The sequence below is a fragment of the Haemaphysalis longicornis genome, unplaced genomic scaffold, assembly GCF_048455015.1.
Source record: "Haemaphysalis longicornis isolate Haplotype H1 unplaced genomic scaffold, Haemaphysalis longicornis Haplotype H1 scaffold_6, whole genome shotgun sequence".
Lineage (NCBI taxonomy): Eukaryota > Metazoa > Arthropoda > Arachnida > Ixodida > Ixodidae > Haemaphysalis > Haemaphysalis longicornis.
In genome coordinates this window covers 75,169,466-75,197,461 of record NW_027526407.1, presented here as the reverse complement: position 1 = coordinate 75,197,461, position 27,996 = coordinate 75,169,466, and the positions used below count along the sequence as shown (strand labels likewise).

The 27,996-nt window shown below is 47.4% G+C and overlaps 3 protein-coding genes across 4 annotated transcripts in view; 1 reads left to right on the top strand and 2 right to left on the bottom strand.

Moving 5' to 3' along the window:
• The window catches only part of LOC144143513 (isobutyryl-CoA dehydrogenase, mitochondrial-like), a 53,625-nt gene extending 25,629 nt beyond the window's left edge, over positions 1 to 27,996 (bottom strand). The window contains exons 1-6 of one of the 2 annotated variants that reach the window (XM_077675292.1): positions 27,878 to 27,996; positions 23,178 to 23,278; positions 21,717 to 21,886; positions 18,262 to 18,371; positions 3,946 to 4,160; positions 1,385 to 1,520 (exon numbers count right to left, since the gene is read on the bottom strand). In XM_077675292.1, coding sequence (XP_077531418.1) covers positions 1,385 to 1,520; positions 3,946 to 4,160; positions 18,262 to 18,371; positions 21,717 to 21,886; positions 23,178 to 23,278; positions 27,878 to 27,893 — 748 coding nt within the window. In that variant the 5' untranslated portion in view covers positions 27,894 to 27,996. Of the gene's footprint in view, positions 1 to 1,384; positions 1,521 to 3,945; positions 4,161 to 18,261; positions 18,372 to 21,716; positions 21,887 to 23,177; positions 23,279 to 26,996; positions 27,278 to 27,877 lie in introns of those variants that run through there. The other variant, XM_077675291.1, reaches the window with a different exon arrangement.
• On the bottom strand, positions 9,280 to 11,593 carry L(2)34fd (nucleolar protein 10 lethal (2) 34Fd). The gene has a single exon (XM_077675290.1). The coding sequence runs from the start codon at positions 11,382 to 11,384 to the stop codon at positions 9,330 to 9,332; it is 2,055 nt and encodes a 684-aa protein (XP_077531416.1). The 5' UTR covers positions 11,385 to 11,593; the 3' UTR covers positions 9,280 to 9,329.
• Positions 11,623 to 12,578, top strand: LOC144143514 (nuclear cap-binding protein subunit 2). The gene has a single exon (XM_077675293.1). The coding sequence runs from the start codon at positions 11,764 to 11,766 to the stop codon at positions 12,220 to 12,222; it is 459 nt and encodes a 152-aa protein (XP_077531419.1). The 5' UTR covers positions 11,623 to 11,763; the 3' UTR covers positions 12,223 to 12,578.

The window sequence follows — 27,996 nt, the reverse complement described above, 5'->3', positions numbered from 1 at the left end:
ACACAGATTGGTACTATTGCCATTGCGTTAGCCCATTTTAAGGGCGGACAGGACTCCAACTGTATACCGTATTTACCGTAATTACCCGATTCTACAGGCCCCCCATTCTAATGCGCACCCGATTTTGCAGGCAAAAAAACGAAAAAACTTGCACCTCCGTTTGTAACGCGCAAGGCACTTTGTGAGCAAGAAAACCGAATGCGAGAGAAACGGGCGATTGATTCCCCGACGTAATCTCACTCATCTCACTCCTCGTCGCTCTCCGAGAGCTCCTTGTCGCCTTCCGCTGACCGCAACAACTCGTCATTGGTGCTGTCAAGCGCGTTCGCGATGCCACACTTCTGAAGGAACGTTCAACCATGTTCAACGGGATCGTGACCCACGCCTCGCATGTCCATCCTGCGAGCTTCTCCAGAGGCATACGTTTCAGCCAACCACTCGTTGTGAACGTGTGGGAGCCGCTCATAAGCCGCGGAAGCGGCGCACCTTCGTTGCCGCTGCTGCCATTGCTGTTATCAAGCACGCAAGTGGAATAATTTGACAATTTGTGTGAACGCCGAAAGAAAAGCCTAGGCGCCTAGATCCGAAAAATTCTTGCTAAAAGCTTTGGCGCCATCTTGAGATGGAGATGGCGATGGGTGGAACGAAATTTCAGCTGTTTTGGCAGTATCTGTTTCGTATCCGATTCTAACGCGCATGCGATTTTTCGGCCTATTTTTGCGGAAAAAAGGTGCGCGTTAGAATCGGGTAAGTACGGTATTCGATTATAAGGCAGCCATGACTATAAGGCGAGAGTGCAGTTATGAGAGTCAAAACAGAAAAAAAACTGGTTGGTTCTTATGTCATAGGAATCGGTAAAACATGAAAGTGAAATGCGCAGCGAAATCTGCAGCTAAACATGATTTGCAGGTCGGCGGCTATCTTGTGGGTGTGCTTGGCAAGCGACGTCCTGCTAGCGGCCTGCTTTAGCAAAGGTGTACTGGCGTCATTATCGTGACGGATATGACATCAGTGAAATCTTGGGGTTGGCATAAAACACTTTGTGTTAAAATATAAAACCTGAAAAGAAACCACCCAAAGGATAGCGTTCTCTTTAGCACTAAAGGTTGCTTCCCTGCAGGGAGACCCTGTGAACAGGGGTGCACCCTTTACAGGCTACTTGCTTCGTTGTACTGACGCCATTTCCGTGACGGATATGACGTCATTGAAATCTTGGTGTATTCAGGAATAAAACACTTTCGGGTTAAAAAGTATATTTGTTAGCTTCGAATATAAGGCGAGGTATGACTGAGACTACGGATTTCGGGAAAAAAAAAAAAAAAAAACTCGCCTTATATTCGAATAAAGATGGTAGCTTCATCCCGGTCACCAACGTGCTACGCACCGATGTTGACACGTCCCCCGTTGAGCCCAAGCATGGCAAAGGAGAAGCCCTGGCCCTCTTCCCCGAGACGGTTGGACACGGGCACTCTGCAGTCTTCGAATATGACCGCCCGCGTCGGCTGCGAGTTCCACCCCAGCTGCAAGGGAAACGTGGAGGCAGGGAGCTTATTCCCTCGAAAAAAGACATGCCCACCATGGCACAAAAAAGGCAGGCACCTGTATGCTGAAAAAAAAAAAAATGGTTAAGGCTTCACACACACACACACCCGTAGTGGACCTTACACTGCGTTGAATCTTTTTTTTCCTGAAGGAAAAGAAGTGAGTGGAAAATGTGGGTAGAAGTTGACGATGAGGAACAATGGTGACCAGTGGAAAGGTGTGGCATGTAATCTGATGTAAATACCGCATTTTCTCGCGTATAACCCGCACCCAAAATGCAAAAATTTCAGGGGTGAAGTAGAGGTGCGGATGATATGAGAGGTATTTCCTTTGGTGCAGCTTCACTGCAATGTGCACTGGGCCGTGATGCCCCTACAGCAGTAATAGCGACTAAGCCACTGTTATCCCCCTGACGGTGCTTATCTTGCACACACAGCTCAACAGTATACCAAGCTGAAAAAATGTATGCGGCAAGTCAACTAGCAACGTAGCCAGCTAGGTAAGTTCTTCTGCATAAACAAATGTGTAATGTTGCTTGAGTAGAGCTTTGGTCCATCCTTTAATGTATAAAATATGCCGGCAATATGTAGGGACATATTTTTTTTATTCGTCGCCGGAAAGTGGGGGTGCGGGTCATATGCAGGTGCGGGTTATACACGCGAAAATACGGTACACTTCTTTTCCTTTACTGAAGTCGTTGTAGTCGCAGCACACTGCACCTCTTAAAGATCCATTGGTGCATCTTTAAGAACCGGCAAGCATCTCGTCACAGTCCCTTTGAACTTGAGGCAAAAGCAGCACCAATGCAGCCATGCACTTTCGCATCCTCTGCTTGCTCTGTTGACGAATTGACAGCGAAAAGTTTTGCCGATATACCCCGTCTATTGCTCATTCAATAATAATAAACTTTCACCGCAAATTGTTCCGACTAGAGCTCTGAGCACTGGTGAAAAGATAAATTCTTTGGAGTGTCTTAAATTGAGAAGAAATTAACTTGAAGTAGTAGTTGCCTAAAGCAACAAGCTGTCTGAAATTGAAACAAAACTGCCCCACACAAGTTGGTTTGGATATGCTCCGACAGCACAAAGTGAAGATTCCACGCTAAAAAGAAGTATAAGCCCAGACTAAACATTGCGCACTAGGCAAGTTTACGGTCTAAATTGGTTGCTTTCCTCATCTGGCCACCTAATTTTCTGTCATTTCCAACTTCTCACTTCGTCCCTCGACAGCCATTCCGTCAGTCCTCTACAGTCATACACGCCCGTTTACAGTCCACTTTTGTGCTCTTAATTTCAGCAAGGGTGACTCTTTTATCCAAGTACGTTCCCTACCCTATGATATTTGTTCTAATGTGAAAGTGACATCGAAAATCTGACGTCACTGGAACGTGGATGGCACCCAAAATAGTTGACAGCTCAAAGAACAAAATAACCAAACAAACAAAGTAACTGAGTTGAAAAAAAAAAGTCTAACTGAAGCCAGGGTGGAATTTGAACCAGTGGCTTTCGAAACGCGAGACTAACACGCTCCCTAACACCACCACAGCTCGACAAACCTAGTTTACCAAAAAGAGACATACTGAATATGCGTTGTGGCCTTCAACTTAGAAACGTGTTACAGACATATGCTGAGGCATACAGGAGTAATTTGCCCACAGTAATTGTAGATGTAGCGACTAGGTGAGTAGTAAGATACATTTCTGTTAATTTATTCCTTGCTTTGCGATGCGAACACGGGTATGTCTCGAGTCTTAGTAAGCGAGAGAAGAGGAAAGAGACGGAAATTGGATGGGACTAGGGCACATTCGGCAATTTGACACCAAAACTTTTGCAATCACCCCGTCATAAAGAGTACTTAGGTGTCTTTGTTCCCTTTGTTAGGTTCCCTGAAACGCCAAACCCGTCATCGTTCTCTGCAAGACACCCACACAACACGTTGCAAAGGAGTCCAACCAGTGGCCTGATACGGGACCTTGATATCGTCACGTAGCCAAAGACGACACAGGTTTCTTGAGGGAAAAAACGCTTATTGGAGCGAACCCATGCTCCACTCAGAATTCAAAGATTACACAGGTGGCAACAAAGCGGTCAACAACGTGACGCTCCCGGGCGAGTTTTGGCAAATTGAATATGCCCGTGTTCGGCCAGCCAGCATTTATCTTTCCCAGAAATCCTTTCCGGAACAGTCGAACTAGCTCGAGAACACTTACAATTATTTTAGCCTAGTGACAACAGGATGAAGTATTCTCCCTATCAAAATGAGATAGCCAGTGCGGCTTTGCTTCGAAAACAGATAAGACGGCTTCGTGCAGTCGGGTGCTGGTGATAAAACACAAACGTAAACAAAGCAGAGAGGGTGTGGTTTGCGCCTATAGACCCCCATGTTGGTGCGAGAGTCACCCACCTTCTTCTCTTTCTTGCCGAAGCTCAAGCCAGGCGTTCCCTTCTCGACGACGACCGTGGAAATGCCTTTTGGTCCCGGCCCGCCCGTTCGACACATCACCACGTAGACGTCACTCTCACCGGAACCGCTCACAAACGCCTTGGTGCCGTTTAGAATGTAGTCGTCCCCGTCTCGCTTGGCGGTTGTGACGAGGGCTGCAGCATCGCTGCCACTGCCTGCATTGAGGAACCGACGTGGAACACTTCGAGAGATGGTTCTGTGCTAGTGTGTGCATGAAAGATCACGAAGGCACAATGAAAGAAACAGTGGCGATAGGGGGGGAAAATAACCACATATCTGCTCTTTTAGTTGCAAATGTTGACAAAAGACGATAGTCGACAGGCACCCCTGCCAAATAAATGCCTCCCTTCTCCTTCCTGCTCACCCCTCATGCTGTTCCTCTCCCGTCTTGCTCCACCCAAGGTAAACATGTCAGAGGATTGCTCAAGTCAATTTAAATTTACCGTGTTCCACCGCTCCAAGTTGGGTGCCTCGATGCCAGCGCTGCTGTACGGCGGAGACGCGCGTGACTTGAAGCCCCCTACTACAACGTTTATGGAACCTCAATTCCCTACTCCCCATGCGTTCCAAGCGGAACGTAGAACCTATCTAGTGGAAGCTTTCGTTACCGTTGCCTTTTGATTTCTTAAAATGCTGTCAGGAGCTAAATGGCGCGCGACAGCAGGCGACGTTTTCCCTCAGTTGATGTAGTATTTCATTTGCTATCCCAAAAACCAAGCATCTGTGAATTTTTTAATAAAGGAACACTGCAAATATCACTCGTGTATTGATTGTCTGCCTCATTTTTGCGTAATGTCTTGTTCTTGTTCAACAATGTCGACAAGTATGAACATTGCCACCGGACTTAGACATTTAGAATTGGCTGTGGGTATATAAGACTATTGCGCAGCTTCCGTTTCACTTTGGCTGGGTAGCTGAATCGAGTCACAGACATACAGGCAGGCAGACAAATTTCTGCGTTTAAGTAGCCCAAGAAAGACTATCGTCTTAATAAAAAACTGCCAGCAGAGACAGGCACCACCTTTGGGTTTCTTCGTAGGCACACAGTTTCTTTTCCAGCATCAGCTGTCGAGTACAAGTTTGAGCTCGCCATACCAGGCATGCCGAGAGCCTGAGGAAGATATTTCCCCCATGCAATTACACCCTGCATTGTACTGTCGGCAAAGCCGTGAACTTGACAACACAAACTGCCCGTAGCTTGCCATTGATAGGCATGCCTTGCAACAGAACTAGGACCATGGCCCGGCCTGATACTGCCCTTCAAAATATAATTGCCGGTGCTTAAACGTGTCCTTTAAGGGGGACTCACCTGTTGACATTGCTATGGGACTTACTAGTACTTCATGGCTCACGGGCTTAAAAAAACCATTGTGCACCAATAGGAAAAGTATTGCAGATTCACGAAGATGTTTCCGGCGGTCTAGTTTGCTTATTTTAAAAATATCTCACTTCGTTGCTGAAATAATAGTAATAAAAAAAACCTCACTTGCTAGCAACTAGTGCCATCTAGTGAAAACTAGATTAACTAAAATATGCCTCTTCTTTACTTTTTTTTTTCAGTAAAGAAATGATAAAGTATTTCTAAAAGAAGCAAACTAAGTTGTTAGGAACCTTTTTCATGTGTCTGTAAAACTTTTTTTCATCAGTACACGATGCTTTTGAAGACCGTGGGTCCCGAAGTAGTGGCGAGTCCCCATTAAGACAACAGGTATTGCCTCAAAATATTAACTGACAGTGTGTATTTCACTCTCGCCATGAAACCGTGAGCATGGACTCATGAGCTGACTTCATGAACACCAGCTTGAGCTCACGAACATTTCTATTGTGAAGTTGCGACCTTTTCTTTTCAAGCAGATTTACAACCTTTCATTCAATTCAATAGAGTAGACAGTGGCCTAATTGCTTACAACATCTCCCCTGAATGAACCAGTTTCTTACTACTACTACATGAAGTTGGCGTGCAACAAACTAGGGCATGCCCCAGTGAATAAACGTGCACATATAGAGCAGAAAATGCCCACGAAAGGGGATTGGCCGAGGCTTGATGAAAACACTTCAGAACGAACTTAATAACAACCAGCCAATTACAGCCAAACAATCGCAAATCTTTTAGCTACAAAAAATTCATTTAAAGCAATTGAGAGATTGTCATCAACCAATTATCTGCATCACCAACTCTAGCTAATGCCAAAATGTGAAACCTGCGCATGTAGTCGTACCCTAAATCTTACATTTCTAGATATGGGCAACCAGTCATTTGGCAGCACATGCATCTCTACTGGGTCTTTTGAAATGCTGCCTGGATCTCAGACACATACTTGTCAGTACTGAAGGCCATTACAATTGAAATCTTCACCTTGTGTGTGAATACTCACCTGTAGAAAAAGCAAAGCTTGGTTGCGCATGCCCTTTTCTTATTGTGCCCCCCCCCCCCCCCCCCCCTCCCCTGCTCTACCTTTTGTGCCTGCGAAGTCCCATCAATCCAAACAGTGACAAAATGAGAATATATATGAGCTCGGACTGCTTGGATCTGCTTTAGAAGTTCGCGAACTAAAGGCTTTTCGATAAAAAACTGGCGAAGCTTGCACGAAGTCGCGCAAGGCTTGAACCGTAGCGAAGCTGCAGGGTTTCTTCCTCCGTGAAGGACACATCACCACGCATGTGTACAAGTTTGAAATTGTTTGTTTACATGTTCCGTCGTCGCTTTGCACTGTGCTAGTAGTAGTAGTCGTCGTCGTCATATGCACCGATACCGTCATGTTCCTCATGCCAAGCATTACATGCACGGTAGCGCTTGATGACAGCTGGGGCGCAGAGGCGGCGCTTTTGTGCTCGACTCATGCATAGCGTTCCTGGAGTTGTGTCGAGGTTCTGTGGAGCAGGTGTTGCACTAGCTGTGGCATTGTTGGTTGCTAGGCAACGCGAGGCGCTCCTCAAGGTTTTCGCAGTTTTTTTTTTTGCTAACGCCACTGCAGGAGCCGGGGATACTCTGTGGTTGCCGCAAGGCACGCGCTCACGAGCGCTCGACATTTTTTCGCTCCTTGGAGTTTTTGTCGTTCTTTTTGCTAAGCCACCGCGCGAGCCAGGAGCGCTTGGCGGTCGCCACAAGGCCTGCGCTCATGAGTGCTGGGCATTTTCGTGGTATTTTCAACGCGTTACGTGCCACGCATTTCGGCCAGCTACAACCGCAACGCTGCTAAAACCGTGAAGCTGACATTTCTTCACACTTTTTCAACTTTAACTGGGCTGCATTCAAGTAGCTGGGTGTGAGCAGTGCATGACAACAAAATTAGCAAAGGTGTGCCCCTTCCTCTCATGTAGTGTCAATCTCAAATGTTGTCTTTACTCTGACAAGCACGCTGCATCAGCCCAGGGAAAACAGCATTGTGGGGAAGCTACCAACTTTAGCAAGCTGCTCTTATTAGACCAGAACACAACTGCGAATTAACCATGAATACTACTAGGATGTTCGAACTGAATGATTGATTGATTGTAGGGTTCAACGCGCCGACGCAACGCAGGCGATGAGATGCGCCCTAGTGGAGGGCTCCGGATTAATTTTGACCACCTTGAAATTCTTAAAGCGCGCCGAAATCTCGTACACACAGGCATTTTTGCTTTTCGTTTCCATCAGAAAAGTGGCCGCCGCAGCCGGGAATCGAACCCGTGTCCTCATGCTCAGCAGCACAATGCCTTGATTAAGGATGTTCGAACTACGGACATTCCACTACCACTACCTACACTACATTCAGCATGTGAAGCCCTTACATACACATAAATACACCTAGAAATGCATGGGAGGACAGCCACTTGAGTAGCTGAATGGTAGAGCATTGGATGTATAGTCTGGATGCTGCGACTACAGCTCGCATCTGGAGAATGTATGCGTCTGTTTCTATTCTTCCCCAGCTAACAACAACAGGTGACAAAAAACTTCCTCAAGCCTTCCTTAGCATTGCCATGTTTTGTTTTGTTTTCCACATTCACTGAAGGCCAACTGCAGTCAAATTTTTGGCGATGTAAAAATAATGTAACCTAATAGTACATTGAAAAAGAGTACAAAGAGTACAAACTGCAAAACACTGTTTCAAACAGGAACGCACGTTACACAAACGGCTTGTGAAGATTGGCGTTTCTGGAAACGAAAATGAAAAAATGAAAGAAGCTCACACTAACGTCCAAGGCTTAAAGGTAGCGAAGCTGTACACGACCTTCACGAAGGCTTCAGTCCACGGTTGCAGCCGATTTGAGTCTTCTTTGCTGCCACGACGACCTTTACTCCGTAACTGTTGCTGCGAGTGTGAGGTTCTTTCATTTTTCTGGAGGTGTTAATCATTGGACATTACCTTGGAGATGCATACACAATGACGTGTCTTTCTCGTTCCAAGCAAGTGTTGCCCCGATTAACGCGAACACTGGAGTCTTTCTTGGTTTCGAGCAACTGTTGCCACAGTTACGGCGAACGCTGGAGTTTTTTTGGCCAACCTACTTAAAGTAGGTATGCTTGGTTTGACAATCGTGTGCCGCGGATGCTGCGAGGTCACCGCGAGGCAAGCACCCACGACCGCTCGGCATTTTCTTGGGTTTTTTAACTGCCGGGCGGTCGCCGCAATCTTGACCAGTTTCCCAAAATGGAGATGCTTGGCCTGACAAATGTGTGCAGGGGATGCCGGGCAGTCATCGCGAGGCACACACACACACGAGCGCTAGGCATTTTCTTGGTTTTATTAACTGCCGGGCGGCCACCGCGATGCCCGTGCTCGGCAATTTCTTGGTACTTTTAACTGCGGACACGAAAAACAACTATTTGCTAAGCTTTGCAGTCAAAAAAAAGAAAGAAAAGGGCAGCCATTACCGGCAGCCGGACATGACGCAGGCGATAGAACAGAAGTTGGTGTACTAGTACCGGAAACCACTCGCAGCAGCCTACAAATGCGCGTGGCAGCGTCGTGTTTCGCATCGTCATTTCCACAGAACTTCAACTAACATTTTCCCATGCTAGTGGAGTTGGGCGCAATTCCAACTATGGAAAACGTCTAGGACAAAGCAGCGTACCGGGTATTCGCAGTATTATTCACACGAAAACAAGACGAGTTAGTAGTGGTTAAACCATCACTGGGCGACTGCAAACAACAGTCCTGTTTGCAAACTGTTTGGTTAACAGGGCCTATCATGATCTATTTTCTTCAATATGCAACCGTACTGCTCACACTTGATTCCAATATCAGCACACCTGAGTGAACTCAAACCGCGAGAGCAAAAAGGGGACATTACTGAAAAAGAGGAACACCGTTTATTTACACAATGTGGAAACATGAGATAACTTAAAAAGGCGCCGGCTTCCCCATTTTCAGTCCCTTCGTCGACCGCCTCACTTTTTTCCGCTCGGCCATATGAACCTTGGCATTCACTTCCCTATCCCGCTCCGTTCTGCTCTTCTTCAATTCAAAAGTCATCATCCTGTTACCGCTTGCCCCCACAACCGCGCCCGCACCCGACCTCTCCTTCTCCAGTCTTTGCCCAAGCGTCAACTTCTGCGCCGTCTTCTGCAGCTTCCTCACCGCATCCACCGCTTCCCTCTTCCCATCAAGAACGCCGTCGCGAAGTTCAATGCCACTCTTCAATTCGTACATCTTGGGACCACCCGTCGACTTAGCCTCCCGCTTCAACATCTTATGCTGCTTCTTCACCTCCTTCAACCACGTCCGGTCGTCGTCGGAACTCTCCTCCTCGCTCGAGCTTCCCTTCCCGTTCTCAACCGGATTGAGCAAGTCCATGAGATTGTCTCCCTGCTTCTCAGCCGCTTCTTCTCTCTTCTTCTTCTGCCTCTTGTCCATACTCTTCACAAGCGGATTCAGCAGCCGGTACTCCTCACTCGCGGGATCGACCTCGAAGTCGGGGTTCTCGAAGATGGCCTTGAAGCGCGAGTCGTCCAGGAGGGCCGTCTTTGGAACATTCTTGGCCTTCTTCGTCTTCTGCGTGGCTTCGACTTCCGCCGCTTCTTGAAGCTTCTGGGCCAGTTCCCGGTTGACGGCCGGCAACTTGAGCTTGCTTTCGACGCGGTTTTTCCGCGCCGCCTCAACGGTCTCTCGGATTTTCTTCTTCCGGTACTCGTCGTAGGCAAACGGCTGTACCAACGCCTTAGCCTTGTGGTAGAGCCTGATGTCGAGGAAGTAGCCATGCATGTACGCCCGAAGGAGGTTGGTGCCAACCAGGTGACCCAAGCCGAGGTCTTCGAGTTCCTTCTGCGTGACGAACTTGTAGTCGTCGTAGACCGTCTCCTGGTGGGTCTCTTCCAGCTCTTCCGTCAGGTTGTCCAGGAAAGAGCACCAGCGGGGCGCCGGACCCAGGCTCGGGATGTAGTATGACAGGACTTTCTTCTCCTCGTTTGCCAAGAAGAAGAGCCCGGAGTTCCCGACAAGGCACAGGTCGTTTAAATCTACACCTGGCATGACCGAAGTAAACGCCCTTCCGGTCATCCGGTCCCAGAGCTTCAGCACCTTTGCGTCCATGCTCATCACGACGTCAGCTTCGTTGTGGAAAGCAAGCTTCTTAATGGGCAGTCCATACAAATGATCCTTAACAAGCAATGGTTTGTCGGACCGGATGTCAAACAGCAAAATCTGGCCTGTGGCTGTTCCGACACCCATCGTCAGGGCGTCCCTGAAAGCCAGCGCCGTGACGGACGGCATGCCACGCACTTCAGTGTCCTCAGTGACACTGCTCAGCGCACACTCAAGGACTCCAACCCGCGACCTCGACCTGGGGTCGAACGCCTCGATTCGACCCTCCTGGGTGCCCAAACAAACGAGGTTGTGGTGGTTGTTTACTCGACAGACGTTGATCGCCGACGCTTCGGTCGTAAGCGGGTTTAGAAAGCGACCCTGGTCCAAGTTGAGCCGGAAGACTTCGGGCCCGTCGCAGCCGAAGTACAGTTCGGAAGCGGCCGACACGTACGCCATGTCGCGGCCGAATTTGGGTATCCTGATTCTGTGGTAACGTCCGTAGGAGGCGTGGAACTCGACGTACCGGTCGCAGTGGAGGAACACCATCTTGGTGTAGTCGTCGCTGAGAATGTCGAAGGTGACCACGTCGGAGTCGAAGCAGCGCTCGAACTTCATCGACAGCTGGGACACTTCGAAGCAGCGGACGCGCGGCTTGTAAGTGCCGACGGCCATCACGAACTGCCCGTCGCGCGACATCGCGACGTTGGTGCTCACCGTCGGCATCTCGAAGTCCTGGATGAGTTCGATGCGATGCCGTATCTCCGAGTGCTTCTTCGCCAGCATGCGCTTTTTCCGATCGGACAGCCATTCCGGCAGCGACCGGCCCGCGCTCAGATTGTAGATCTTTACGTCGTTCGTGTTCGACACCTGCATCTTGAAGATCGTCCGAGTCTATTTTAAAAAGGATTCCGACGCCTTAATTGGCGCGAAAAGTCAAAATAGGCAACTCAGCGGCGACGGAGCACATGGCACGCGTTGCAAACGGCGTCACTCGCAAAATCAGCCGGACGCGTGGATTGGATCGGCTTCGTGCGGCCGGCGCACCGGCCGTAAGCGCGGCTCGACGTGGCTACTTTTTTTGCTTTACATTTTCGTTAGCTTCCCCGCCGTCGCCATAATTCCCGCTAGGGCACGAGAGCAGCCAGGCAGGCGGCACGCGTGTGCTCGAACTCGTTCCATTTTCGCAGCCGACAACTACCTTCCGCGTTCTGCGCGTCAAGGAACTCCGCCGCCTGGCACGCAAGCCACAACGATGACAACCGACCTCAGTTCCTACCGCGACCAGCACTTCAAGGGCAGCCGCGCGGAGCAAGAACGGCTGCTACGCACAAGCTGCACGCTCTACATCGGTAACATGTCCTTCTTCACGACGGAGGAACAGATCTACGAGCTCTTCTCCAAGTGCGGCGACGTGCGGAAAGTGATCATGGGCCTGGACCGATTCAACAAGACCCCGTGCGGCTTCTGCTTCGTCGAGTACTACACGCGTGCGGACGCCGAGAACGCAATGCGCTACATAAACGGCACCAAACTGGACGACCGCATCATTCGAACGGACTGGGACGCCGGGTTTGTGGAGGGACGTCAATACGGTCGCGGTAAAAGCGGCGGTCAAGTGAGAGACGAATACCGAACGGACTACGACAGCGGCCGGGGTGGCTACGGGAAGCTGCTGGCAGTGAGGGCGGCCCAGGCCGGAGCGCCCATCTAGTGAAAACTCTGCCCGGACAGTCGGCAAAGACTCGCCGAACAGTTCTGAGACTTCATATTTATCATCTTCTTCCATCTTTCAGCGTCCGGTTTCTCTCTTTTCCTCATTGGCGACGGATCATTGCCGATCTCGAAGTTGTGTGTTCATCCGCCAGCTTTTCTTTAAATGTTCCGTGTGTCGTCTGTCTCAAAAAAGTGTGACATGAAACAGTGCAGCTGGCCCCTTCACGGACTGTTAGTGACTTGGAGTAAAGGTTACCCCTCGCATTGGCCGCACAAAATAATCGCCTCGTTCTCATTAACCATTGTCACCGCTTGTCAGTCATCGAATAAAGACACCTTGGGTGCTTTAAAAAAGGACCAAGTTGGTGTTGTGTGTTAGCAAAGTAAACAGAAGGAAACGGGATAAAAAAACCGCACCCTTCTGTTCTGCATTTCTGTTGGAACAGGCGGAGGGAGAGATCATTAAGGTGATGCGACAAATGAGTCGAAACTATGTATTTAATTTAGTGGGCAGGAGGCGTTAGAACATGTAGTGCTGGTGCCTTTACTCTCATTTAGACAAATTGCATGGCCAAACAGCATTTAGACATTTAAGGTAGAATGTGAGCGTTTTGTTTTGGGGTGTATGATGATAGACAAAGGATGAGTACATACATACTAAACCTATGTATATACGCCTCCTAAGGACACACACTGCTGTCGTAAGTGAAAGTTCGTAGTTGAAGGATGCTGATGTCTGTTGGAGGAACTGCAGTTTGTTAGTAAAGGAAGAACGCGAACAGTACATGTAGCATTCACAAAGTTACGATATTGTCGGGTTCGAACCTTGTTTGACGTTACAGCGGCTTGGTGGATCGTGCTCCAAACTTTCTGCTGTGCAGTTAGTGTTCTGTATTCGTAACTAGAATGTAAAAGACAGAGCAAGCAGTGAATTGAGTATGCTTAGAAAGTGAGCGTGGAAAGAGACAAAGGTATGATTTTGGGACTACCAAAGCACTGAATGTTCTTTGTCTGCCTACTTAATTAATACCCGTGCCACACATCCACGAAAAATGACATGAAGTGTTTAAGGCCTTAAGATGCCGAACGACATTATTTGGTCGGGGCCGTGCTACACGCGAAAACGCAAAGGCATTAAATGTGTTAAACATGATGGCGATAATGACCAAAAGAAGAATAGCACTCACATTTTAGAAGCTTAACGTTGAGAAAAATGTCTTACAAGGGTTAAAAATATTTCTTGTGAAAGAAAACGTTAAGAGAAATAGTGTTTTCTAAACAAATGGTGTGAGCCGTTTCTAAAACTGGCTTCAGCAGCCGCCTGCCAGCGGGAGCCAAATCCGAAAAATTCAAAACGATGAGTAACACGATGTTTTGCCTTTTGTCGCTGTTTTAGTGAACTTCATCTTCTTGAGAACTTCGCCACCAAGAGTGAACGAAAAATCGTCTTATTTCAAAGTTCAGCTACGTTTCCGCGTCAACACTCTGGTTGGTGCTGAGAGTTTCGTTGCTTTCATTTGGTGGCGTTCGAGGGTAGACAGATTGAAGGCGAATGAGTTGTGCGAAACTTCTTAAACCAAAAATGACATTAGGGCGAATAGCATTAGATTTTTGTCTGTAGCAGCAAATTAATGGCATTAAAACTTAAGGCATTAAGCACTTAATGTCACTTTTTGTGTACGTGTGGCACGGGTATAACATTGGTGCCATTTCAAAACTGCAACTTCTGACTGTTAAGTCAGTGGAAATCATAAAACGGTGCCAGGAAGCAAAATGCCACGAGTTAACGTAGTTGCAATGGCTCGGAGGCAAGCGAATTTGAGTAAACATTGATGCAAGCAGAAAACCGGGCAAATCACGGTGACAACGGCACAGCGCCGTGTCTGTGTCCCCTCTTTTCATTTAGTCTTTCGCCTTCTGTTCCACAGTTCTCACCACGAAGTCTGGGAGAACCTGCCATCAGCGATAGTGAAAGACAAGCACAGCCACACCATTGTTAGGACAGTTCGTATATCCTCGATTGGAAAGGCAAAAGAAAGGCAGTGGGAGATCAGGCAAGGATGGCATTTGTCAGATCAGCGGAAGGTATCGACACCAGGGGTTTAAAGGGGGCCACGCAGAAAAAACACAAGTTCGGTTCATTTGAAAGATTGCCTCATTAGAATCATACTGACTTAATGTAAACTTCATTCAAATAAGCTATATACCGTATTTACTCACGTAATGGTCACACTTTTTTTTTCTAAAAATATGATGCCAAGTTAGGGGTGCGATCATTACGCGAGGTAAATTTTTCGGGAAAAAGTTTCAGCGCAGAAAACGCAAGTTGCAGCTCAGCATGTTTACGATAAGTCTCATGAACATCATAAACATAACAAATAAAAACACAATACAAACTCCACTGACCACCGAGTGATGAAAATGCAGTGTTTTCATTGCGGAACACGCCAGAACGAGTTTGCTGTGAGGTGAGAACAGGTCGACCAATAAGTGGCTGCTGCTGTCACAGTGTGGGACATCAAGACACGGCTGCCGACACAGCAAGCCGAGCATTTTTTTATATGTTTTGTGAGTACATTATGTGCATTTAGTGAAAGTTTCTTCCGGCCCAATAATGAACTCACGCTTGCCGATATCGCTAATATATCACCAAGTCCGCAACAATAACGCAGCCATGTCCGCTTTGAAAGAGGAGGAAACTGACGTAAGCACGACCATCGTCGTCTAGACTTGGCACACATACGACATATGGCTGCGGCAAGTTCAGGGTGCGATCATTGCGCGGGAAAAAAGAAAAGTCACATTTTGCCGGCGAACTTCAGGGGTGCGATCATTAGGCGAGTGCGATCATTATGCGAGTAAATACGGTAATTAAGAGAAAAGAGAATGGTCATGCGACCCACTAGTACATTTCCTGCAACAGAACCGATGATATCACACGTGCCAGCCCTGCAATTGGCTGAGGCCGACAAAATGAAATGCAAATTCGGCAGACCTTACAAGCTTGCCAAACGAGCTATTTGAACTTAAATTGAGGGCACATTCTTTTTATATCAGTAAGAATGGTGGGACAAACAGTGGAAGTTACGAAAGCACACATAAACATAGAAGTACCGATGCGTACTGCTGTTGGTACTGCGCGCGCTAGGCTCGTTTTAGCTCCACAGAAATGCGGCTCTTTGCGGTTGTCTCGGACGACACTGACCGATTGGCGAAAGCGACAACATCTTACGGGAACACATTTGCCGAGCGAGCACCATGCTTCCCCGAAAGGATTATTTCCTGCCCTGAACAAAAACAAGCCAGGTGCAAATACGGTCAAGAACAAATCAAAGGCAGAAAACGGCCCGCTGCGGTATGCTGGTGCCGTCTAGGTTGACTAACTGTAAACAAGCCTCCACTTCACACCAAGTTTAGCTTGAATACCCACTCGTATGATGTCGTTGCAGACGTCGTTAAAACACACGATTTGGTGGGAGAATCAAAATTTCAACTTAAATCTATTAATTTCGCAGTGAATAAAGCATTGTTTGCTTCCGGAGAAGTGCTGGGGGCACTATAAAACAGGAAATCTTTCGAATAAAGCAAACTTGTACTTTGTCTGCATGGCTTCTTTAAGGATGAAAAGCATGTATCAAGAGAGGTCAAGACCCTGAGAAACAGACCCAACACAGAGCGGCGCTTGACTGACATCGCACGTCATAACGACAGCAAGACAAGGCAGATTTGGGTTAAAAAAGTTTGTGTGCAGCTTCGTAACACATAAAAGAGTGCTCAGTGCAGAGTAACTTAAAAAAAAAAAAAAAACTATAACTTTACGGTGTACCAGTTTGTTCGCGAGCTAGTTCATTGCTTGTGAGGAAGAAATGCAAAAGAAGATGTAACCAACATGAACTACTATCACGACTTAGTGAAGGGGGTAGATGACGCAGGAGTAGATGACACACGGAGTAGATGACGCACGGTTGTTCCTCTTGCCAGGAAGGATTAGAATTTCATTCACTGCACAGGATAGCCCGCTACCATATTTCATGAAGAAAAAAAAAATAACGCAGAGTGGTCCGTTCTCCCTAGCCACTGCATTCGATGAAAAGTGAGACTACCGACACATGCGGAAGAACTCCAGAGGACATACCGTATTTTCGCGCGTATAACCCGCCCCTGCATATAATCCACACCCCCACTTTCAGCCCGCCGGAAACAAAAAAAAAAAAAAAAAAATCCTCGTGTATTGCCCGCACATTTGGTACAGGAAAGGCTGCACCAAAGCTACTGCTCAAGCAACACATCACACACTACGTAGGCAGAAAAGGCGTATACATGTATTTAGCAAATAGAACACACAGACTGCAAGGCGAAAGTCACAATTCACCGAGTGTCACTGCTCTCGCTAGAGCTACCACTTGAGCCGCCGTCCTCACTGTTGTACACAAGGTCATCTTCGCGGCACAACGCGCAGTGCAGCTTCACGGCAAAACGCGCGTTGCCGTGAAGCTGCACTAAAGGGAGAACTCCGCGTATTATCCGCACCCCTACTTTTCCACTGAAATTTTCACATTTTTCGGTGCGGGTTATACGCGCGAAAATACGGTACACCTTATTGGACTAGCCCATGTATGTTCTTGATGTCAAATGGGGTGCCAACACTGAATAATCTCACAACACCTAGGCTCCACGCAATGGATGGGCGAATTACAGGAGGAGCAGCTACTACAGACGAAGTCATCGCCAAAATTGACGCAGCAATTCGCGGAGGCGATATCCGCAGCTTACGTTCGTTAGCGCAGGAGTTGGCTATGTCGTTTAGAGCTATTCAAATTGCTGTTATGAAAAATATCAGTTGCCCACTAGCCCTCATTTGCTTGACACAAGAAGGCCTCAATGTAAAGTGAGGCTCGTGAAGTGAACCACCGCTTAGTCACCTCACAAAGAATGGTCTCTGCAAGCTCACAATAAACGTGGCTACCTCGTTGCGGGCACAACAGGTGTCACAGCCGTACAGCGGATCGAGTGGTAGGGAGCTTGCCCATTGATTGCACCTATCATCATCATCATCACCACCACCAGCCTATTTACGCCCACTGCAGGGCACATGCCTCTCCCATTAATCTCCAATTACCCCGGTCCTGTGCTAACTGCGACCAATTTATCCCTGCAAACTTCTTGATCTCATCTGCCCATCTAACTTTCTGCCGCCCCCTGCAACGCTTGCCTTCTCTAGGGATCCACTCTGTTACCCTTCATGGCCGACGATTATCTTGCCTTCGCATTACATGCCCTGCCCACGTCCATTTCTTCTTCTTAATTTCTACTAATATGTCCTTAATACGCGTTTGTTCCCTGACCCACTCCGCTCTCTTCTTGTCCCTTAATGTTACACCTATCATCTTCTGCTCCATTGCCCGCTGAGTCGTTCTCAATTTAAGTTGAACCCTCTTAGTGAGCCTCTAAGTTTCCGCCCCGTAGGTGAGTACCGGTAAGATGCAGCTGTCATACACCAATCATACATACATACATACATACATGCACTAATCAACTGGCTGTTAATATCTGGCTTTAGCTTGCTCAGTTACGACATTGCCTTTGTGAAAGTACAAGGACACAACCAACTTTGTAAACTAGAAAGGCGAAAATTAAAATTTGGGCAGGCTAGCTTCTTTCTGCAGCCATTGCCGAAGCAGTTTTTACAATATAATAAAAGAGTTCAGGAGGAAAACTGTTTGCTGTGACATGCACAAACTAAACACCACAGAAAGATTCACTGGGCTGTGACCGCCAGCCTTTCGCTAGAGCCTCTATGAAGGAAAAATCGACGGCTGGTCATTCTGATCAATAGCAGTGGGGCTAGTGCTAGCGGTTAGACTCCAGTTGTGTGACTGATCTGTGTGGACCAACTGAATTAACCTCACCCTCAGCACACCTCCCTCCACGCCATCAAACTTCCTCCCACTCTGCCATCTTTTGCCGAGGCTTCACACAGACAGCAACGCTGCCACAACTGCGTTTTCGCGAAATGACGCTAGCACAGAAAAATTACCTGGTTCAGTCAGGCAGTAAGATGCAAACTTTTCCATTGTACATAATTCGGGAAGCCACTTCATTTTCTGTTCGTGGTTCCCGAATGCATCGATCATCCACAACGCCATGCTGGAAAAAACAGAGAGAGAGAAAATGTACTCAATAGGCTGCCAAGCACGCTACTCTTAGAGCCACAAGATTGTATGGTAAAGGCCTGTTCACACTAGCAATGAGAGCGAGCGAAAGCAACGGGAATTCCGTCGCGTGACGATCGTTTTTGGCGAATGGTCGGGACCAATTCTTGTCGTCGCGCGACAAAGCGACAGAATTTCCGTCGCTTTCGTCGCAGTGTGAATGGGCCTTAGGTCGCACGCATCAATGTGAAATTGTAATCTAGGAATTGAGCGTGTCGGGCAAGTCGAATTCGGCAAGTCGAAGTCGAATATGGACTGAAGCTGGGATCTGAGGAACACCGAAGTGGAAGGGCATGGAGAACTTTAGACTGATTGGGGATCTTTATCGTTGTCATGTGTCAGGGCACCCCTGAGAGGGGGACGCACCAAGACCCCGGAAAAATAGGAGAAAAGAACAAAGGAACGAGAATTTCGAAGGGCGCGCCATGAGCGCGCCAATCAGCAAGCGCCAGCGCCGACGCACCGAGGAATCATGGGCGAAGGTGGCAGCACACTGGTCGGGCAATCAGGGAAGGCCACGCATGGGACAAGTGGCGAGATGGCCATATAAGGACGGGGAGGCAAGACAACGGGAGGCAGACAACCAGGAGGCGGCCGGAGCACGTGCGCTTCAACGAACGAGCCAGGGGGACGTGGCCAGGCCATCGACCACGCCATCCGAGCCTGGGCGGGAGCGGGCCGACTTCGCATCGGCACCGTCATCCTAGGTGCACCACGAACCTGTGTCTTCGTGGCCCCAGCGGCATCGGTTGGGCACCAGCGGCCAGCGTCCACGCTCCGTCGACGTTCGTCTCGACGGCCCCGAAAAGCGACATTCGTGCCGAGCCTACCTGGAACCTCCAGCGGCAGCGGCTACCAGGGGGTAGCCACCGAGGAAGCACGCCGCCGAAGGGATGACCGCGCGCGTCGAATGCCGGCATCAAGGACCTCCAGCGAGAGTGGTTACCAGGGGGTAGCCACAGAGGAAAGAAGTCGGGACGCGCGGAGCCCACGCCGTCCAACGAGTGACCGTGCGCATCGAACGCCGGCACCGACGAAGCGAGACGACGGCTACCACCAAGTCCCGGCCACGCAAGGGTGCGATACGTCAGCGCCGACGACCGGGGTAGGCCAGTCCAATAGGGACGCAAGCATAGGACACAACTAGGAAGTTGTGCTTTAGCGAGATCACCTAGAAGGTGATAGAATGAGTTGATTCGGACGAATTGTGTAGAACTTTATTGTAGAGCCTTTTGGGTTGAGAGTTCAATTGTTGGTGGGGATTGTTAGAGGTGTGAGTGTTTATCGTTTGAGTGTAGTTTAAATATTGAGTGCTTTGCCTGAGGGTTTTTTTTTTGTGTGTGCATTAAATGTGTGTTACGTCAAACACGTCAACGGCTTCCCTGTGTCCATTGCTCCGAGCTGGTAAAGACCACCCCACCATCCGTTCACGTGACAATCGTGTGCCGAACTCTGCTACACTTCAGTGGTTGTTTTTCGCCTCCACCGGGAGAACAGCAGCAGCTAGGAATGGAACTTGCGAATTTGTACCTCAGCTGCACTGGGCCTTAGACGCTGCAGTGGGTTGCTGGCTAATGTGGCCTTGCTAGGTCATTCCTTTAAGTGCAGAGCACTTTAGGGGCTCGCCTTGTCGTCGTAGCTCGCTCACTGGACCCAAGTAGAGCCACACGGCATTCGGTCATCGTGGCGTAACCTAGAGGCTTTGAAAGCCAAGCGGTTTATATAATCATAAGCGTTTGAAACTCGTGAACCGCTGGCACTTGTCATACATCTCCCCTTTGTTTAGCACAAAGAAAACTGTAGGCACATTTGAGGCAAAATATGCGTAATTAACCGGCAGCACCCACGTTCATTTAGTTAAGAACGCTCATTGGATTTGTTTTTACGATAGTAAGCAAAAAAAGTGCAATGCCAGCACGTGCAGGAGGAAATGCAGGCAGAAAAAGAACAGAACTCCCGCTGGCGCAGTTTCAGGCAGAAATCGCGCGAGCACTGCAGAGGTGGGAAATTTGAATTGCATTGGGTGGTAGCAGTGAGCGGATCACTGCTCTGCACTTCCGGCAGCTTTTACGTTGAGTGGAACGGCTTTAAGTTTTTGAGCTTGTTTATGAAACTTGGTAAAGAGAGCTTACAAAACAAAGAAAAAAATGTTGCAAACTGCTGAAAAGTGTCTTTTTTTCTTTTTCGTGACGACAATACATCTGTGCACATATTTCATCTGTGTTCACATATTCTCCATCAACCAAAGAAGGGACCATATTGACCAAAAAATTCTTGACCACAAGGGGATGTTGAAGTCAATTTTTTGTGCTCATTACACGACATTTGGAGGCAGCGATTCGAGAAATTGAACGTGCACGAAGTTTATAATAGTAATTAGGACACTAGCTCGCAAAAATGGACAAAATTATTTGTAACCACTGCTTCATTCTTGACAGGGCCTCACATCCTCACCCCAACTACCCATACATTCCGTCAGGTTTTGCAGAAAGGTCCCTAGTTGTGAAGCATTAAAGCTGCTCCACTCAATGTGAAAGCTGTCGGAAGTGCAGAGCAGTGATTTGTCATAATGGGCTCTAGCGCCATCATCCGCTCACTGCTAACACCCATCACGCTCTTCGCCACCCTGTCTCATTCCTCTCTTGATGAATGGAACGCAGGATTGTCCAATACAATTCAAATTTCCCACCTTCACAGTGCTCGCCCGCCCCCTGCCTGAAACTGCACCAGCGGGAGTTCTGTTCTTTTTGTGCTCTCTTTTCCTCCCACATGTGTCGGCGTTGCACTGCCACTTTTTTCCGCTTACTATTGTAAAAGCTAACCCAACGAGCGTTCCTAGCTAAATGAGCGCAAGCGCTGCCGGTTAATTACGTATATTTTTCCTCAAATGTACCGGCAGTTTTCTTTGGGCTAAACAACGGGGAGATGTATGACAAGCGCCAGCGGTTGACGAGTTTCGAACGGTTATGACTATACAAACTGCTTGCTTTTCGAAGCCTCTGTGGGACGCCGGTACGCCGGGGGGGTTCTACTTGGGTCCAGCGAGCAAGCTACAATGACAAGGCGAGCCCCTAAAGTGCTCTGCACTTAAAACAGCACTCCCTGATACAATCCTTAGGATGAGTTCCAAATATGCATTGTGATGTCTGCTCTTGATGACAATCTTTCAGAAAAAAAAACAGCTTGCAGAAAAGGTACCCCAGTCAGAGACATTGGGTGATACGAATCTTGAAACTTAATTGCAACAGAGGAAAGCAAAGCGCAGGTCTAACAAACGTACTTGTGTATGCTGATGTACGCCGTGGTGCTGACGCAGCCCTTTGCAAGAGCTTCGAATATCACAGACGCGTCAAGCCGACTCAATCCGGATCCGCCGTACTCGTCCGATATGTATATGGCCCCAAAGCCAAGCCCAGCTGCTTTCCGCATGGCATCCACGGGGAAGTGTTCCTGCGGAAACACAGAGCAAAAAAGACAGCACGCGGTGGTCGGTGTCTCGCTTTAAGGTTTCCACACATACACACCCACCTTGCAAAAAACATCTCAAAAGGAAGCCTTTGCTAGGTAATGTAACGAATGCGTTATTGGAACAATGAAATGACACAAATTACAAAGAAAAAAAATGAGACATTCTCCTACAGTGAATGCGATCGGTAGTGCTCGAGCAGGAGAAGGACTTGGTGCTTTATTAATTATGATCTTTTCTTTCAAATTTTAATTAGTTTCACCAGCACTTCAGAGTCAATGAGCAAGCTAGACACAGTGGCACAGATGCTACTGTGCCTAGCACGCCTGACATTGCCTTGGAATGCTCTTTCTTGCCCGCGTAGCATTCGTTTGCCCTGCGACCTTCACTGATAGGCTTCACACTCCAACAGAATGACAACAGCAATTTTAAAAAGCCGGGCCACCTAGCGCTCACGCTCAAACAAGGTCAGCATCATCAGCATCAACCTATCTACGCCCACTGCAGGGCAAAGACCTCTCCCATTAACCTAAAATTATCCCGGTCCTGTGCGAACTGCGACCAATGTATCCCCGCAAACTTCTTGATCTCATCTCCTGCCCCCTGCCATGCTTGCCTTCTTTAGGGATCCACTCTGTTACCCTTAATAACCAACGGTTATCTTGCCTTCGCATTACATGCCCTGCCCACGCCCATTTCTTCTTAATTTTTACTAATATATGTCCTTAACACGCATTTGTTCCCTGACAACTCCGCTCTCTTCTTGTCCCTCAATGTTACAGCTATCATCTTCCGTTCGATTGCTCGCTGAGTCATCTTCAATTGAAGTTGAACCTTCTTAGTGAGCCTCCAAGTTTCTGCCCCATTGATGAGTACCGGTAAGATGCCACTGTCATACACTTCCTTCTTCAGGGACAATGGTAGGCTGCCATTCATTATCTGAGAACGCCTGCCCAATGCACTCCACTGCATTCTTATCCTTCTAGTTATCTCTGCCTCATGGTTGGGATCCAGTGTCACTACAAACAAGGTAGCGCACTCAAACAAGCTACAGCTGCTCAATCATTTCTGGATTGTCCAAGGTACAAGCTTCGTTTTCATTACAAGTGGAGTCATTCCACAGGTGACATCGATCAAGCACACCTCAACGGGCACTTACTAGCAACGTTTTATGTGTACGTAGGCAGAAAAAAAAATCATGAATTATACCTGTATCGTAATTTATATAAAACAGGCCTACAGACACGCAGTGAAGGCCAAACGCTGGAATGTCACCTTTTCGTCCCACTCCATCATGTTTGGAAGCATCTCCTTCTCGGCAAACTCGCGAGCAGTTCGCTGCATTTGGATCTGTTCCTCCGAGAGCCCAATGGTAGCTGGACGAGAGAAGAAATTGAACACGTGGGTTATCGATGCTTCAACTGAAAGACCGTGCCTTTTGTAGCTTTCCCAGTTTTGATTCGAGTTCCAAACAGTGCTTTTACTGTTTTATGGTGTGTTTTACTGTTTTACTATTTACGGTGTTTTACCGTTTTACGGTGCGTTTGCTGCTTTTAATCTAGGGCTGGCATTTCTCTGACTCGTTTTTCCCGAGATTTTTAGTAAGGCTAAAAATCGCGTCAAAACTTGAAACGACTAAGCACGGCCCACACGGTGACGTTGTGAGCTGCTGCCATCTAGGGGGAGACTTACACCCTTTGTCAAAATTTTCTAGGCCAATCCTAAGCCTTTTCGAACACACAGAGTTCAAAGAATAAGCTTTACGTTTAAATGTGTCCAAAATGTTTTATGACAGTAAGAAAGAAAGATGTTTTCTCTAGCCTTCTGGCATAGAACGTTTCAGCCTCACCAGGGACGTAAGCTTGTACATGGCATTTTTTGCATGGCCTGTGCATCCCCGGCTTGGCCTAAAAAATTTTGACAAAGACTGTACAATGTATTTGCAGTTAACCCAACGACGCGATTGGTCACCTTGTCACTGCTGCTAATAATTTCTCACTTTTGCCGCGGACAACATTAGTTTTTAGAAACGAAACTGCAGTGTCAGCACTCCTTTGGAAAGGTATATTCAGCAAAATTACAGGTGAATTCATTTCACATCTACACGTGCCTACCCGGCTGCTCTTGTCAGAAAAATGTCAAACACGTTTTTCTAATCTTGTTCCACAATTCCTAGCATCATAAACTGCACTGTGAAAATCTGTAGGCGGTGGTGGCCCCCGCCTTCAGAATTTTGGCCTTTTTTTGCATCGAAACAAGTCTGCTTGTGGAGTTGTTCGTGTCGACCCTGAGCACTGCAACTACCGTATTTATTCAAATATAAGGCGAGGTTTTTTTTTTCCAATATTTGTATTCTCAAAGTCATACCCCGCCTTATATTCGAAGCTCAGTATACTTCACGGCAGTTTCTTCGTACTCTCCAAACTGCACCCTCGCCTTATATTAGTGACCGTCTTATAGTCGAACAAATACGGTACTCATGTAAGGCCCCTTGCTTTCCTTTTAAGGAGCCTCTGGGGCAGGATATCCATTCTCGACGTCGGAGAAAGAGCTTCTGCATGTTAGCGGGACACTTTTTGATGACTATTGGGCTACCTTTGGAAAAGGATGCCAGTGCGACCAGACAGTTAGATCAGCGACACCACATTTCAAATGTCCTCCCAATGCGTCTGACAAACTGTTTCCAACACAGTGCCTTGATTACAGGTGATTTATGGCCTCTTTCCCGTACTGTCGTCCCCTCCTGCGCAGCCACCAAGCCACCGCTGGGCTAACCCTTTCAGTCACCGTGTCTCCATATAGAGACGCGACTTTCTTCGTCGTTTTCCTCGTAAAAACGAAAAGAGTTCATGCTGCAGAGCGGTGCGGCTGATGTTCGAAACCCCTACGGAAGTGAAAAGTAGCACCATGTGATGTGGAATGGCAGAACCGCACTCATAAACAACGTTTCAAAATGTACGCCACCAAGCTTTGTGGGAGCTCCGGCGTGTTGCCGTCCTAAGTTCTCTTTTACTGCGGCGTAAATCATTTATAAAGGCTAAAAACACCTCTTTCATGTGTATAAATTATTATTTCACCTCCTTGTTTGTAAACTGCCTCAGGATATTTATTATTTTTGATAGGGAAAAGCAGGATTGAGTAATGGTGTCTCCGTATGAAGACGCGACGCCATTTGCGTAATAAGTATTCTAGAGAGACTGAACTTTTTTTCTTACCTCTAGACACTGCTAAACCTCCAAGTATGGAATTTTTCTGCAGTGAATATAATAATTCGTGACTGAAAGGGCTAAGCATGCCCAACGTCATAGTGACACGTCGCCAAGGACACTGATGCTAGCATGTGACACTGTGGGTTCCTTCGATCATCAGTCCCAGACTTACGGCTGACAGTTTGAGAAGCTATCTGGATTCATTTTCCACGTGCATGTCTAAGGCGAGTGGAGTCATCGGACTACCTAAGGATTATCCGGGGTGAGTCCAAGACTGATTACCCAAGAGCGCCATTAGTACAATGACACCCGAGTCCTGTGTGAACTTGTACAGTATTAAAAAAATGTGCCCATTCTGTCAGCCAGCACTTCACAATGACAGGATACTGTGCCAGCGCTGTCCTTTGCTTAGCTGCTCTATGGTCACTCGATGGAGCTCTCCAAGTATGTCACTTTCCCTTGAGCATCACTCTTCGTCAGGTCACGTTAAGCTGTGACGGTCGTCGGAAGACGACAAGTAAAGCCATGCTCGTTGCTGCTTGACGAGCTTGCACGAACTGCAGTTCCAAACTGTCAGTCTGCATTGTTGGTTGTTGCTTTCTGTTGCTGCGAACTTGCATTTGTGTCCACCCACGGCCCCAGTGATTGATACTTTCACAGCTGCGAGAGTGGTGTGTTCATTTCATACAACCGCAATGCATGCAGATTGCCTCGCTCGGACTCACACCATTTTGTGTGTTTTTAGAGTGCAGCTGTTTAACGAACATTGTCAGGAAAGTAGGGATAAAAAATAATCACTGCCATTTTTGCCATCATTTTCAATGACACAGGAGAGTGGCCATTACACCAAATGTAAACGATTATGATTATTGCCAGTGATAAGAGGTATTTTGGTCATTGTTGACAGAGGAGGTTGGATAGAAAGCTAATTGTGGTGGTATTGTCATGGACAGAAACCATTCGAATCGCTGCCGTCGTGTTCATCAATGCATGAAGAGTTAGCAATCAAACAATCAGCATTACTGCCATCGTAGTCGTAATTAAAATGACACTGAAGAACTTTCCGTTGTAACTAGACGATCACCTTTCAAAGCCCTCCCAGCTTTTGTTCAAAGGCAGACAATGCTTTGATAGTTACAAATAAAACACTTGAAGCTTAAATTTGCCGCCCTTTTAATTTTTACACAACACAAAACAGCATGTCAAGCAATGCCTGCTCAAAAAACAATATTTTTTTTTTGCGGATTTAAATCAGTGTCTTGAGCTTTCCTTAATTTTTCTTAAACTTCAGCTGGGCGAAATATTTCGCCATTTTTCGTACATTCCGCTGCTAATGCTTTTCCCGTGTATGCAATAAAAGGGCATAGATAATTTAGATTGGAATTAATCCCGCTTGGTTGTAGATAGATTACGTGAAATGTGAGAAAATACTCGAAACGAAGTAACTTATTGTGAATAACGGGGAATTCTTAAGCTGCACTCAACAGGTTTTGGGAAGCACTCTCGGCGAAATAACCTGGTCATGTAAATGGCGGCTGCTAGAAAAATACACCAGCGTGATTATCACACATGGCATGGATTATCTGCTAGCAACCAATAACGGATTGTCTAATCGAACAAGGTAACACCTACATGCATTGGTGAACGAAACTGAACTGCAAACGGGTCTGAGGTTAACTGAATTTCCGTAAGATTAAAAAAAATAACGATGGCATGACCTGCCTTACGTACGTACGGTACGGATATCCGGCGGTCAACCATTTCACAGGTGACATACGGAAAATCAGGCGTGCGGCCTTGAACTGACTGTTGAATTACCAGGATAAACAGCGATAACTGCAATGACGAAGCTAGACGTGGACACACACAAAAAAGTGTAGCTTACCATCAAGTGAAGTAGATACGCTGCGAGCCGGAATGTTGGGTAGAGATTTCAGACATCGCAAAGTGCGACTCAGGTGTCCGCATCTCGGAAGCATGCTGAACACGCTCATGCTAGCGCAAACGAATATATAGGGGCCTAGGCACGTTTAATAAGCATCTGACGTCGCAGAAATAAGTGCCACAACCAGGAGACAAATCGCGCGTCGGGTGTAAACACGCACAACCCGAGCCGTAAACGTGACAAGCAGCCGAAAAGTGACGCGAGTCTCCGTAAGCGGAAAATAATGATGATGATGTTGACGCACGCGTTATTTTGACGTCTAAATTTAACGTCTGTTTGTCATTGTTGTAAAAATAAACATTGCTAGAACTATTAAAAAACAAAGCATATTTAACTGCATTAGCAGAATAACCCAACAACACTTCCAAAAAAAGCAAGAACCGTTCTACCTGTCTGGCGCCATAAGAAATTCGTTTCAAAATGGGTATGACCATGGGTATGAAATGGGTATGACGAACTGCATGGGTATTATGTAAATTCTATCAGAGAGATGTGCTGCTCACAAAAAAAAAAAAACATATCTGCTTCGGGCTATTGTCATGCCAAACAATGCTTATTTGAACGCTTACCTAGGGTGAGAGCAAGAGCGACTTTCTCACAAAACTTCGCGGTTGAAGAAGCATTCGTATCGCGCCCCGGAATTCGAGCCCATTACAACTGCCGATCTATGGCAGTCGCTCTGCGTACCACTGCACAAACGCGGGTGGCTATCCCCTTCTAATGCAAGAGCAAGTGAATCGTGACAACTCGATGTTTGGTCTTGTTCAACAGAAATTCCCCAAGGTGAAGGAACTTTCTGTAAAGGAAAATTTGGTACCTACCTGAAATGCAGTCCATGTGGCCATAAATTTCTCAGAAGTTAGACGACTTTTCCCCAAAACTTCGCAGTTGAACAAAAATGCGTCGCCGCCCAGAGCTTTTTTACCCTGGTGGTGATGCC